The following is a 15146-nucleotide window of genomic DNA, read 5'->3' on the forward strand; positions in this document are numbered from 1 at the left end:
CCCTTTCCGAGGCGCTGTTCGATATCTTCAAGCATATTGAGCAGCTTACGATGTGGTACATGTAGCAACGCAGCCTCGACCTGCCGTTGCGGTTCGCTGCAATCCATGCTCCCTGTGAGGCATTTAATCTATAAAAATAAAGGGGAAAATACGACAGAGGCTCGACAGCCTGTGTTATGATGTGCATCGTTTGGTAAGGCCCGAAAAGATTTGTTTATGGGGCCTAGTGCAGCCACGCAAACGTCGCTGATCGATCGGGAATACGTCGAAGTGCGAATGCTGTTGCCACAGCCTGTGAACGTCCCTAGATTATGGGCCGATGACGAAACCTTCCGCGTGACGCACGCTCGTGCCCCTCACCACGTTGCGAGTCGTGTTGTAAGATATCCATCTTTGTTGCCACTGCCCAAACACCGCCCCTGGGGCAAGCTGTTTCATAAGCATTTGGCAACCGCCGAAAGCACTAAAAACAGCAACAACTGCTTTCTGCCTGCGTTCATTTTCCCAGTGTCAAGTTTTCAGCGCATATCGTCAACCATCAGATAACTCGTATTTGCGACATCAGTGTTATTTCTTTTTTCATGTAGCTTTTGTAAAGACCATAGGTGCCCTCAAGCTATTTTTCTTAGCTTTTAGGCTGTGGTCGATTCTGAACATGCACCAGAATAAAGCTGGAAATCAAATTACAAAAAGTTCGCCTAGCAAATTGAAGAGTGCACACTCTCTTCGAAAAGTCAAGTACAGAAACAAATATCTTTCTATAAAATAAAATAATAGTGCCATTCAGAAAAAAAAATTAAATATAGGTTAAAAAATTCACTGTGCTACAGCGCTTTGCAGCTTCATCAAAACTCTTTCAGAGTTTATGGGAATCATTGAATGATTTTGCATGTTGCATACATTAATCATGGACCAGCACTGTAACCGATTAATTTCTGAAATAAATGAGCCCAGGAGTTTGTATGTATCTCCGTCAGTCTAACAAAGTAAAGAAGGACCTAACAATAAGCGCATCAATTGGTGGTCAGGATGCTTCGAACCACTGCATATGCGAATGTAGGGTATGCAAATGTGCTGTTATTTAGAGCGTTCAACTGCCACGCGTTGTTAAGTGCGCCACTTCAGTCCGCGACAGCATCGGGGCTCAATATTTCCGATACCTGCCGCAAGTGTGCCGCAGTTGACAATACTAAGTGTTCAGCTTTTGTTTCCAGTACAAAAAAAAAAAATCTTATTTATCGTAGTAGATGCTACTGATTTAATACTTGTTCGAGGAAAGTGACATGCCAGTTTATTTATATGACGTCGTTTTTAAGCGGATAAAAATAAATTGGGATCAATGTAAAACGTACGCGGGGGGTAACCTGCAAAAACTAACCGACATTTGAAGGATACAAAACCAATGATTCCAAAGACAATGAACGAAGGAGGAATGCAGCCACTCGATTCTGCCCAGTTTTAGCGCTGAAGCTGTGAGGATATCTTTGCAGTTGCTTCAGCAAATCACGTCACAGGGTGACAATCTCAGCCTTCTTGTTTTACTTTTGTGATTTCTTACGACCGGTTACGAATGGATCAGACACGGGCTAATGACTTCCTAGTCGAAATCATGAGGAGGAAATGGGCTTCGACAGGGCATGTAATGCGAAGGCAAGATAACCAATGGTCCGTAGGAGTAATGGGCCGGATTCCAAGAGAAGGCAAGCGTAGCAGGAGGCGGCAGAAAGTTAGGTTGGCGGATGAGATTAAGAAATTTGCGGGCATAGGGTGGCCACAGCTGACGCAGGACAGGGTTAATTGGAGAAATATGGGACAGGCCTTTGTCCTGCAATGGGCGTAGTCAGGCTGATGATGATGATGGTTACGACTGGTGTTTCTCACATAGCTGCATCGAGTGTTCGACCGGATGCCATTTCGAGATCGTTTTTTGCATCTTGGTAATTTTGTTATTGTGTGCATGTAAAACCAACTGAACATCTAATCATCGGTGGTAACTCAGCGTTAAACATGGGATCTTTGTGTTTTCCATATGCATCGCTCCAGTATCCAATACTGTACGATGCCAGTGCAGATTTAAGAACTTCAGGTGGTCGAAATTTATCCGAGGTCCTCTACTATGGCACCTCTTTCACTCTCTTCCTTCTCACACTGCCTTCTTGTCTTCCTTCACGGCGTGGTTGAGGCGTCCAGCCAGTAGAGAGACAGGCACTGTGCCTTTCATTTACACAGAAAAGATAAAACTATAAATTTTTCCCCTTCCAGTATTCTTAAGCGCTTTGTCATTCTTAAGCGCCATATAGCGTTCTCTGGAACCCTCTAACGAGTCTGTTCATCGTAATGTATAGTTTTTATTTTCTTTCCATGCACCACTAAAGCATTTTCAGAAGGCATTATAGCACCACAAGTCAAGGAGCTTGAGAGACATCCGTTACTTTCCTCCCAAGAGCGGCATGTTTGCAAAGAGTTCATCATCATCATCATCGTCGTCGTCGTCGTCAGTTTGACTACAACCTCTGCAGAACAAAGGCCTCTCCTATACCCTTCCAATTAGCACTGTCCTGTGCCAGCTATGATCGTGTTATCCCCGCAAACTTCTTTATCTCATACGCCCATCTAACTTTCTGCCGCCTCCTGCTACGCTTGACTTCTCTTGGAATTCACTCCGTTACCTTTAAGGACCATCTGTTGCATTTCCATTGCATTACATTCCCTGCCCAAGCCTATTTCTTCGTTTTGATTTCGAATAGGATGTAATTAACCCGGGTTGGTTCCTTGACCCACTCAGCACGCTTCCTGTCTCTTAAAACTACACCGTTCATTTTCCTTTCCATAGCTGGCTGCGTTGTCCTCGATTTAAGTTGAACCCGTTTAGTTAGCCTCCACGTTTCTGCCCCATAGGTGTCTTCCTGTTAGATACAGCTGTTATATCTTTTCAAAGAGGTCATATCTGTACACAACTGCGTACCAAGACATAGAAGCATTTCCGTGACGTTCGTAGTAAACTTTTACCGACCATAGTACCTTAGACCACAAATCTCGCGGGTAGCCATTCTTTTTACCTTCCATTTTTTTTTCTCTTTCTTTCTGCCTCCTTCATTTTTCTCTACTTTGTCCCACTAAAGCAGACAGCTGCGCACTTTGATCTTCCCCGTTAGGTGACGTTCCGGGAAACTAACGAAACCGCTTACAGTACGAGCATATGTCCGCAAAAGCTACCCTGAAGGGGTAGCGCATCTGTGAAGGACTCTTTTCTTGAAACTACTTCTGCTGCCTTCAGCATCGAGCCTACCAAGACTGAAAAAAAGCATCCCACATAATTTTTTTTCTTTTTGCTGGAGATGTCCCAACGACGCGTTTAGCTCAGTTTCGGTGACAATATTTTGCAAGTGGTAGTCACGACCAGGGCGACGACCAGCTGACGACAAAGGCCGGCCCGGAGACAAGACAACGCTTCTTTCTAGCCGGAGACAATGAAATATTCAACACACACCGGACGTTCTAAACGAGGATGCCATTATCCTGGAGGCTCTTCTTCACACCCTCGCCTTTCTCCTCGTTCCCCCCTCCGGCACTGCTTTCTTTTTTTTCATCTCAGTTTGTTTTCTTAACTCGCCTCCAAGCACCTTCATTCCCTCGCCAGTGCTCTTGATAGCGTGCGAGAGCGTTTTGAATGTTATGATAGAAAGGAACTTCGTTAATTAACGTCAGCAACGACGGGATCGGTCGTTTGTTTGGCTTTTTTTTTCTTCAAATTTGTTTCTCCCGCAGCCTTTATGGTTTTTTCGCAGATAGTTCTACCTTTGCGTCTGTTGCTCACATGCCTGTCACTTTTGTTTTTCTTACTCTCTCTCTTTCTTTTTTATTTTTATGGCTCGAAAAAGGGCCCGTTCACATTTTTTTTCTGCAAGCAGTAACGAGATAAAAAGACAAATAGCAGCAATAAAAACTGAATTTTGGTGAGCTGTGAGGAAGCCTAATATAATAAGCAATAATCTTGAAACCTTGCATCTTGTTAAAAGAAATACAAACTGAGCCGCAGAGGCTAGCCCGGATGGTCAAAACGCAACAAATAGAAAAACAAATGAGGAGAAAAAGGTGAATTTGTTTCTTTATGCTTGACTTCTGTTTGATCTCCGCTATTTTAGTGCGTGTGTGCTTGGAGCCCTGGAAACAATGTAGAGGTGTGCGCGGCTGCAGACGTGCTAGAGAACTGAGAGAAAAGAAGAAGGAAGAAAGAAAGTGATGTACGAGCTTTTCGTCGTTCGTGGAACGTCAGACAGCGCTGTCTGCGCTTTGTCTCATCGGCGCGCAGAGTGATGTTTCTGACTGGCAGAAGACTTAGCCCTAACCCCCCTCCACCCCCACCCCCAGTCTCTCCCTCGGCAACCCACCGCAGGGTATTATTTCCTTTTTGTTTTAACGGGCCGATTTTTAATAACGGTCGCTCTTGAAGAAGAGAGAGACCGGACAGGAGGCCTTTCGTTCTCCCGGGGTCCGCCCTGTTTGTCGTACTTTTTAATCTTCGGTAACACCGAGGCGGGTGTGGCCGGCTGCTTCTGGCCGGCTCTTTTGTCTTGTATTATTTGCCCACCTCATGCCTTGCCCACCACCAAATGCACCACGCCTGATTATTAGTTTCTTTTTTTTTTGTTATTTCCCGTTCCTCTTTGCTCATTACTGCACTGTACTTTCGATCTCTTCGCTCAATATTTGGTTTTGTAGCCCGACAAAACCACTCTTGCCGTTCGCACTTCGCATTCCTAAGTTACGATGTTTTGTTCCACATTTAAAGTAAGTATATTCGGGCTTTTCAGCAAGCACCTAAGACGAGAGGACGCTGGTGAGAACGATCTTAAGTGCCCGCTAGCAGGCGAGTAACCCGCACAGAGGAAAAGAGGAAGCTAACGCTGCACCAGCCTGCGGCTAAGATAAGCGTTAAATACAGAAGCTCTGGCACGCAAGACTTTGATAATGGAGCACTTATTAAGTCTGACGACGAAAAAAAATTTGAGAAAATAAAAGCGCTTGCCTGCTTTATTTAATGCAGATCAAAACAAGGACGAGGTTGCGTGTGTTGGGAAAATTAAAGGTAGTTAATCACAGTGTTTTTGGCATTCAACTTTATAGTCTCATACTCCCGACCGGTAAGAAAAAGGACGATCGATCTGCGTGGTTAGGCCAAATGCAGATGAGAAGACCGATCTTCTTCAAGAAGATCGGTCTTGCGATCGAAACGTCGAGTCGAATAAATATGTTTCCTTTAACGAAGCGTATACTTCGCTATATACTCCTGTAAGCAGTCAAGTACTTCATGCTCTCGCAACACACACACACACACACACACACACACACACACACACACACACACACACACACACACACACACACACACACACACACACACACACACACACACACACACACACACACACACACACATATATATATATATATATATATACACACACACACACAGGGTGTTTCACCTAAGCCTTTCTGCAATTTTTAAAAATAAGCTATTTGAATTAGATGCGCGCTTTTTCTGGCATAGCATTCTCAGTGGTGTAGTACATCATAATGCAGCTAAGGCGTGCTAACTAGCAGGCTTGTTAACCAATATTTAATAGTTAACTTTTAAACTATTACCGTTGGGCTCCTTAATTATTGAGAGGCATGTAGCCCACCGTAAGTAATGTCCATATCCGTTTTTAGAATTTCGAGAACGCGATTATCCTCGGCGCTGTGGCCCAACAAATTATGGCTATTTCGACGAGTTAGGTTCACTGGAGAGGTTGCTTTGCCTGCAAGCTTCTCAAACCGCATGTATTTTGGCGCGATGTAGGCGAAATTTGTTGGGCCACAGCGCCGAGGATAATCGCGTTCTCGAAATTCTAGAAACAGATATGGACATTACTTACGGTGGGCTACATGCCTCTCAATAATTAAGGAGCCCAACGGGAATAGTTTAAAAGTTAACTATTAAATATTGGTTAACAAGCCTGCTAGTTAGCACGTCTCAGTTGAATTATGATGTACTACACCACTGACAATGCTATGCCAGAAAAAGCGCGCATCTAATTCAAAACGCTTATATTTAAAAATTGCAGAAAGTCCTAGGTGAAACACCCTGTATATATAAAGTTAGGTTACTTGTAAACAGAAATACTCCCGAAAGCAGAAGATTTGACAGCCGTCGCCGTAGCTCAGAGGTAGAGCACCGGACGCGTAATTCGGAGGTCGTGGGTTCGGATCCCACCGGCGGCAGTGGTTGTTTTTTCTTCTGCTTTTCTAATCAATTAGCTTTAAGCGATAACATATCCAGTGATATTCTAAATTGACCAACACCACAAAATAAATAAATTAAAAAAGAGAGAGAGAGAGACTCTTTAATGAAGAGCAGAGAATTTAGCCGGCGTTTAAAAATCGCTGGCATGCTACTCTGCGTAGGGAGGGGAATTTGGGAGATAAAGACAGAAGGAGAGCAGAGTGGAAGAGGTTAAAAAAAAAAACGAAGATAAAATGCGGCCATGAAATGGGTACTAAGGATGCAATGGCGAGTATTGATGTAACCTATGGAGTGATGGAGTGCATAGTCCGTCAAATGGGCTGACGAAGTTCACTGCATGAAGAATGCATGAAGGTGACGTGCAAGTGAATTTAAAGCTTATCGAGATGTCCAATGTCTTTTAAATATGTGAATAGAAAAGTCATTGCAAGTCTCTGTTGCCTAAGACAGGCTAAGGGACCTAAAACTTTGTCCATTGTAAGGGGCACTGAGCAGAGCTTCTGCATGCAATGTTCATAGTACGCACGCTCGTTAGCATATGCAGGGCACTCAAGCAAGATATGCTCCACAGTTTCAATCGCGGCACAGTTGTCACAGTGCGGACTGTCCATTTGTCTAAAACGGTATCGTAAGCCGTTTGTATATGCAGCATTAAGACGGAGTCGATGATAAAGTGTTTCCAGATGTCGAGGAATTCTGGGTGAGAGCCTTGATCTAAGATGTGGGTCGATTGAGTGAAGAAATTGGTACTGATATGTCGGCAAACTCCAAAGTCGATACATTTCTTCGGAAGCAAAACTTTTGGCCACCTGGGACGCGTCAGATTTCGTAAAAAAAATTCTAATGTATCTCCGATGTTGATGGCCCTTACGGGCCGCTTCATCTGCTTTTTCATTAGCCTGAATGCCACAGTGAGCAGGTACCCACTGAAATGTTATGCAGTGGCCTGCGGCAATAGCTAAATGATGTAGATATCCGATGTCCAGGGAAACTGGCTGGTGATTCGTTTTCTTCAGCAGGTTGGCCAGGATCTGGAGAGATGCTTTCGAATCGGTGAAGATAACCCAACGGTCGGCGGTTCGGCGCAGGATGTAAGAAACAGCTTCCTTAATGCCGTGAAGCTCAGCTGTCGTAGAGGATGTCCTCCGCTGCAGCCGGTAAGAAAGGGCATGGACTGTTGAGGGCACATAAAGGCCACATGAAGAGGTTTCTTTAGTAGTTGAACCATCGGTGAAGATATGGGTGTGCTGCCTATATTCCTCCGTTAAGTAGGCGAGAGTAGTTTGCAGAAGCGCTGCCTGTGGCATGCGGCTCTTTGAATTCACACCTGGAACAAACTTCTTCACCTTTAGAGGAGAGAGTGTCCATGGAGGAAAGGCCGGAGGTAGTAGTTTCTGTGGCTGATTAATAGTAGGGATGGGCAGGAGCTGCACTGCCTGGCCAAAGCTAGAGTTCCTGTGAGTTAGGTGGACACGGTGCAGGAAGTGCTTCTTCCCTTGAAGAACATGGCGGAGATGGGTACGCAAAAATCCCCTGTGCCCCTTGGTTTCTTTGGCTGTTGGCTTCTGTCATATATATATATATATATATATATATACAGGGTGTTTCACCTAAGACTTTCTGCAATTTTTAAAAATAAGCTATTTGAATTAGATGCGCGCTTTTTCTGGCATAGCATTGTCAGTGGTGTAGTACATCATAATGCAGCTAAGACGTGCTAACTAGGAGGCTTGTTAACCAATATTTAATAGTTAACTTTTAAACTATTATCGTTGGGCTCCTTAATTATCGAGAGGCATGTAGCCCACCGTAAGTAATGTCCATATCCGTTTTTAGAATTTCGAGAACGCGATTATCCTCGGCACTGTGGCCCAACAAATTCTGGCTATCTCGACGAGTTAGGTTCACTGGAGAGGTTGCTTTGCCTGGAAGCTTCTCAAACCGCATGTATTTTGGCGTGATATAGGCGAAATTTGTTGGGCCACAGCGCCAAGGGTAACCGCGTTTTCGAAATTTTGAAAACTGATATGGGTATTACTTACGGCGGGCTACATGCCTCTCAATAATTAAGGAGCCCAACGGTAGTAGTTTAAAAGTTAACTATTAAATATTGGTTAACAAGCCTGCTAGTTAGCACGTCTTAGCTGCATTATGATGTACTACACCACTGACAATGCTATGCCAGAAAAAGCGCGCATCTAATTCAAATAGCTTATTTTTAAAAATTGCAGAAAGTCTTAGGTGAAACACCCTGTATATATATATATATATATATATATATATATATATATATATATATATATATATATATATATATATATATATATATATATATATATATATATATATATATATATATATACATACACACCTCAGCAGGTTGCCCTTAACCTTGCGTGGGCAAGCTTTTTTGGGCTGCCTGCTACAAAGCAGGCTTCAGACAAACAAACACACAACAACCATTAAATGCAGGAATTGGGCTAGTGTTACCGCAATAAAACAGAAAATTTGACGCAGATGAAAACAGCTGCATTTTTTTGCTTCAAGATTTACGTATATACTAAACAGAAAAGCCCGCAAGTGAAGCTCAGCAACGCTTTCGCCTTTCAGCTTCTCGTGTATATTAACCTAGATAAGAAAACTGTATCTAGGTATGTGCACCATTTATTCGTCACAACAGAGTTGCTGTCCTTGTGCAAAAACGAGCTGATTGTCTTTCGACTAGATAAACTATTTCAGACTACTTCCACACGCGAATGTTTATATTTCGCGTGAGAACATGTGTATTTGGCGTGTTTTCGTCGTCTTCATTTTTGTTCGACGAGTGTGGGATTGGTTGCTGCAAGGTCAATGAGGATGCTCATATGACTGGAAAGAGCACAGACCCACTATGTTTTTATAAATATAATGAAAAGAAATGAAGTGTTTTCTTTTTTCGGTTGTTAAATTAGAAGCGATGAAACGTAATGCATCTTACGAACAGGCACAAGCGTGCAAAACCGGTCACCAGTGCACCGAGAAAACAAACTTGACCGCCTACTCTTTCGTTGCCCTTATGACGCGGTGTTCAGTGAGGCAAACTGACGCTGAACTGCAATCTCCTTCTTGGCTGGTATCTACGCCCCTAGGCTGTATAACATATCGCGCAGCTATCATATCGCCAAAAAAAATATTGACAAACGTAGGGTAGGAAAGACAAAGGTGTCGATTTTAGTACTTGTTGGCAATTGAAAGGACTACAAGAGAGAAGTTCTATGAAACGAAGCCGTGCGAAAGCAGGAGGCATTTTCCAGCCTTGTAGAGTGTTTCAGTATTTAAGACATTTCAGTAATAATGAAACACAAATAAAACTACCCCTTGCATACATGCACGCTTAGATTAGCTGCGGTAACAATTGATATGAGTGAGTTCCTCAAAATCACCCAATTTTCTATCAGGCTATTATTGAAAATTCCATTTCATGTTGTGTACTCTAATAGCACATTGCCAGAATACCTAACTGGCAGCCACAATTATTTATCAAACTTAATTACAGCCGTGTGTCATTGATAGCTACTAAGAACTTTTTATTTCGCAAATGATAAACCTCAGGTTACCTTTCGAGTTCATATCCCGAGTAATGATGGGGCTCTCGACAATGGCTTTTGAGCTTCACATGGATGGCTCTCGATACATCAGATCGCAGCTTGAAGCTATATCCGAAGTGCAGCGTACTAAGATGCGTACTGAATTTTGTTTAACATACTCCATCATAGTTATTAAAATATGCGTGTACCTGTCGGCAGATTTATATGCAGATATGTTATCAACTGACGCACGTCACCGTGAACTATTTAAGCGCGTTGACTAAACCAACTCAGCCTACTTTCCTTAACTCCCTTGCACACGATTCCAGAGGAAAGCCGTGGTTGTCCCCCAGCCTAAGCTTTGAATCTTTTTTTGCCCAACAACATTTTCGACGCGTGTGCTTTCCAGTGCTACCGGAGGAAGGACCCGTGATGGAGGGTTTCCAGCCCCGCTACCAGGTGGGCGACCAAGTCAACATCACCTGCTACTCCAGGCCTTCCAAGCCTATCGCCACGCTCAAGTGGTTCGTGAACAACAACGCCGTAAGTGTGGTTCAACTTCGCACCACTTGTACTTTACTCTATATGCTTCCATTCTAGGGCTCGGAGTTTCAAAACACTGACTCGTGTTTTCTATTTTTTCAACTATTGCGTTGCATTCTCATCACGTGTAGCTAAAAGTAGTATTGAAGAACGAGAGTAAAAGGAATATTAGTAAAGCACTAAGGAACAAGCTGGCCAAAACTGAGGTCACTTCAATGCAGAATACATATTTCACTGAACAGTGCTCGGAGCAGAAACCCGCATGTAATTCTGTTTATAACTTCGGCCGTCATTTGTTACCAATCCTTTCTAATTTCCCTTCCTTTTAACTTTTCATTCTTGATAGCTTTCTTAATGCTATGAAGGCTGATAATCAACGAAGAATGTTTATCTCCAGGCCGAAAAAACAAATGGCTATAAGGATAATTATGGACAAAAGCGCAAATAGTTAGCAGCGAGAAAATTTACAGATATTCCAGTGAAACGTTGGGCGCAAGAGCTGTTGACATTCTGCTAAATGCACACATTGCGCTTCGATCAGTGCAAGGTTACTGCAGCTTTCGTTTAATTTTCTTCTTCTTGCGGGAGCTCCCATAGATGCACATCTTTACTCACACAGTGATGACAGTGGTGTGGACAAAAGTGGTAGGGTTTTAAAGTAATTTAACGGAGTAAACATTCGAAAGCATGTTTATAGCCTGAGTGGCTCGTGGTTTCGCTCTGCTGGGTCGTTACCACGTCTGGCTACGACATTACACTCAGGTTAAGCTCTGATCAATGTTAAGCATAAATGATCTGTTCGTGCCGCAGACGTTGACGAAGACGACGATGTGCAGGGCACACCGCGAGAGTGTGCTGCTGTTTAACACGAGGAGTAATAAGATGAGAATACCAGGGTTGTATTTACAAACAAATAGAAAGAATAATGACACACTCACTAGGCTAAAATGCACGATAGAAGAGAAGGCGCGATTAATCTGCCGCATAGGGAATCGAAGACAAGGGGTGAGGGAAAGAGATTTACGCCGACTAGTGCAGGCCTTTGCGCCAAGTAGGATACTCTACGTCACCCCTTATCTCAAATTTGCGAAAGCAGAAAAGGACAAATTGGATAGCATGATGCGGCAGGCCTACAAAGCCGCATTAGGACTTCCACTAAATGTCTCACCCGAAAGGCTTGTGAGGTTAGGAATACACAACACCTACAATGAACTGAGAAAAGCCCGAGATTAGCCAATTAACTGCCAGGAGTATTCTAACAAGGCTTGAAATTAACTTTCAATCTACGAATCAAGACTCTAAAGTAGACTCGCCCTACGACTATAGGGCAGCCTTACTAATCAAACCACTTCCCAAAAACATGCACCCCATACGCCATGAGGGCAGAAGGCAAGCACGAGCCAAAGCCTCACATAATAAATACGGACAGTGCGCCGGAACAATTTATGCAGATGAGGCAGAATACAAGCACACAAATGCCTGTGCAACTGTGACTGTGAACGAGAACGGTGACCACATCGCCTCGGTAACATTCAAAACGAAATCCTTTGAAATGACAGAAGATTCAGCTATAGCCCTCGCCCTATCGCATACCCAAGATAGCATCATTCTCAGCGACTCCAAAATGGCTATCAGTAATTTTGCAAAACGGCGAATTGTAAACACCTTCCTTGGAATCCTTAACGACACGAAATTCTCACCAAATTACTCCGAACTGATATGGGCTCCAGCGCGTTCGGAGAATCTGGGAACGAAGCATCCGACAATAAAGCCCGAGGTTGTGTAGACCGGGCAGTGGATGAGTCTGGCTCCCTGAATTTAACGAAAGACTCCATGATCGCATATCATGATCTAACCAATCATTTTAAACTAGAGCGGAGAATTTTCCCTCCCCCGGACAAAAGCCTAACAAAAGAACAAGAGGTTACGTGGCGTCGTTTACCGACGAGATCGAAACGCACCCCATCACTCTTCGCGCACATTTATCTTGATCTATACAACCCGGACTGTAAACACTGCAGCCAACGAGCCAACTACGATCATATCCCATGGGATTGCAAAATAGAGCCACCTCCGGGTGATCTAGTTACCGCTCCTTCTCTCGAGCGGTGGGAGACCGTGCTGGCTAACTCTGACACCAGAACGCAAGTTCTGGCGGTGGAGTGGGCTGACAAAGTGGTCGAGGGCTATGTACTCACGACCACATAACGTGACCTCTTAGAACCTAGCTCTTCCCGACGAATAAAATGTTTTACAATCAATAAGGAGCGGAAAGCCCCTACGACAATATCGGATATCACAGAAGCTGTTGCACTGGGCTACACTCATTTCAGATAAATCTGGTCGCCTCTAGCATCACAATCAATATGATAAGGCCTCGTGCTGGTTTCTTCGAGCATGAACAAACAATAATGAAATAAACTTCGCGACCCTATCCGACAGTTTGGACCTGCAGTCCCAGAGGCTCTGGTTCAAAGAGCGCGAAAAGCGGCTACCGCAAGTGGTGTCCCGTAGTAAGGACTACCACTCAAGCAAGGGAGAGGTGAAACCCTCTACTATCCCCTAAAACCCAGCCCAGTGCATCCAATGAAGTTTTACCGCCACCATGACTACACAGTCACCCCTTATTTGGCATGTTTCATTAATGCCAGTTTTACTGCCCATACGGCTGAATTGTTTATTAAGTATGAAGTAATTCGTGTAAGTGTCTTTCTTGAGTACCGCCTATTATACTATCTCAAATTTTCTTCACCATCAATATGTAATTTTTTGCTTAATATTGCAATGTTAAAGCCCATAGAAAAGTATGTTCAAACCCGATCAACTGCAAAATGAACACTTCCACGCGCTAGACCTAATTATGGTAAACAAGCACTTAATTTCCTTATACCTAATGTTCTAAACAGCTACGAATCTAACCAGCTTAGCATGTACAACCTCCGACCACATGATTTAAAAGTGTACTTTGTAAAGAATATTCCATAACTTCTTTTTATATATTGTAGTTTGTGTATGTATCGGTGTCCTTTTCCCCTTTGTCATCAACCCAGCAGTGTATAACTTTCAAATGCATTTGTTCAGTTTTAATTGTTTTTTCTAGTTTCAAACTACATCTCTGTGTAGCAATCCGTTCAATCGTAAATATTATAAATTCTTTCTGTAGTGTGCTCGTATGCGACCTGCCACCGTTGTATGTATGTGTTTATTTTATTTATTATTTTGTAATGGCTCTTAGATGAGCCACAGGCATCTTCAAGCTATTTTCTTTAGCTTTTGGCCTGTGGCTCATTCTAAAGAATGTATGCACATTTGTGAAATAAAGTTTGGATTCAATTCAATTCAATGGTGGTGAGCAGCTGTAGTCCCCCCAGAGCATTGCCTACAGCATTCCAAACGTTCTATAATGTTTCGAAGCTTTGGGCGCGGTAAGCGGAAGCAGCGTAACTTCGTGCAGTGTTCACGCGAAGAACAGCATTTTGCGAACTGTCGCACAATCTCACGCAAGATGTCGCCACATCGTATTTCTGCACCAGTAGGCTTCCGCGAAGCAAAGACCAGCTGCCTCCTTCTGTCTTTTCGCACATGATACAAATAATTGGCCCTGTTGATGAAGGGGTCCCCGCGAGAAAAAACTCAGCGAACTGCGCCGAAAACAAGAGCCCAGAAATGTACGCGTACAGTACTGGTGATGACCCTCTTCGCCCTATAATCAAGTCCTGTTTCTTTTATAAGCAGTGTGATCTCGTACACTTGCTCTCTCTGTTTTTTGCTAGCTCCAAACACGTACACACGCGCTCCAAAAACAGCTGCTCGGATCAATTTAATGCCAGGTTCTCCTAAAGCTCTACTTCGCCGTTCATGAACAAAGGTCCTTCTCAGTCGTAACTCAACGATAAGAGCAAAAGCGATAGTGTCGTAAGGCAAGTCCTAGCGCGATAACAAGCTCGCTTTGTGCCCTGCATCACAAAAGCCTCCTGGAGGTAGGTCTGTCGCTATGGGGTTGCGAAACAAGCCCAGTCTGGCTCAGGATCCCGGCACTGGCCGCCGGCACGCGCAGTGCTGCTTTTTTTTGGCAGCGGTAGATTACGCGGGATTAAGCCCGCATGTCTGAGCCTCGCGACCTGGTGACATGATGCGACGCGCCGAATCGCAGAAGAACCAGCAGGAAATCAAAGAAACCCATTACAGAACTAACCCTGAGTGACGAAATCGCAAGAGTATTCGTGGATATATATATATATATATATATATATATATATATATATATATATATATATATATATATATATATATATACATATATATATATATATATATATATATATATATATTGCGCATACTCACTAACACCGTCTCAAGCCGAAGCGCCAATATACGCTAAAAACGGCAGAGGGTAAGAATCGCTAAAAGTTGCGCTGAATATTACCCGCAGAAAGGCGCCGAGAAAGTTTTCAAACGCGATGCAATAAAAAAACGCGAAAACACCGTGTCAGTCCTTGTCCATGCACTTTCGCGTCCGCGCTGCTGTTCGCGGTGCCTTTTCATCCCCGAATTTGCATCAATGCTTCCCACAAAGTCGCTTGATTCGGGAGCCACCAGGCCAGCCACGTCTCTCCCGCTAAGCTCGCTATCGCACCGAATGAGCGAGTTGCTCGCCGCGTTCGACAGCGGGTCCCGCGAGGCCCCCGTATATAGCTCACGCCATAACACTCGCCTTGAATTACGAGTGACAGCGCTAAGCCCTCGGCGGA

At 43.8% G+C, this 15146-nt stretch overlaps 1 protein-coding gene across 1 annotated transcript in view; it reads left to right on the top strand.

Annotated features, from left to right (window-relative positions):
• Positions 1-15146, top strand: part of LOC149341687 (uncharacterized) — a 280304-nt gene that overhangs the window by 249179 nt on the left and 15979 nt on the right. The window contains exon 4 of the mRNA XM_089542011.1: positions 10262-10395. Within this exon, the coding sequence (XP_089398137.1) occupies positions 10262-10395 (134 nt within the window). The remainder of the gene's footprint in view (positions 1-10261; positions 10396-15146) is intronic.

This window comes from Amblyomma mixtum, chromosome 5 (genome assembly GCF_055824585.1).
Source record: "Amblyomma mixtum isolate Tamu chromosome 5, ASM5582458v1, whole genome shotgun sequence".
NCBI classification, from domain to species: Eukaryota; Metazoa; Arthropoda; class Arachnida; order Ixodida; family Ixodidae; genus Amblyomma; species Amblyomma mixtum.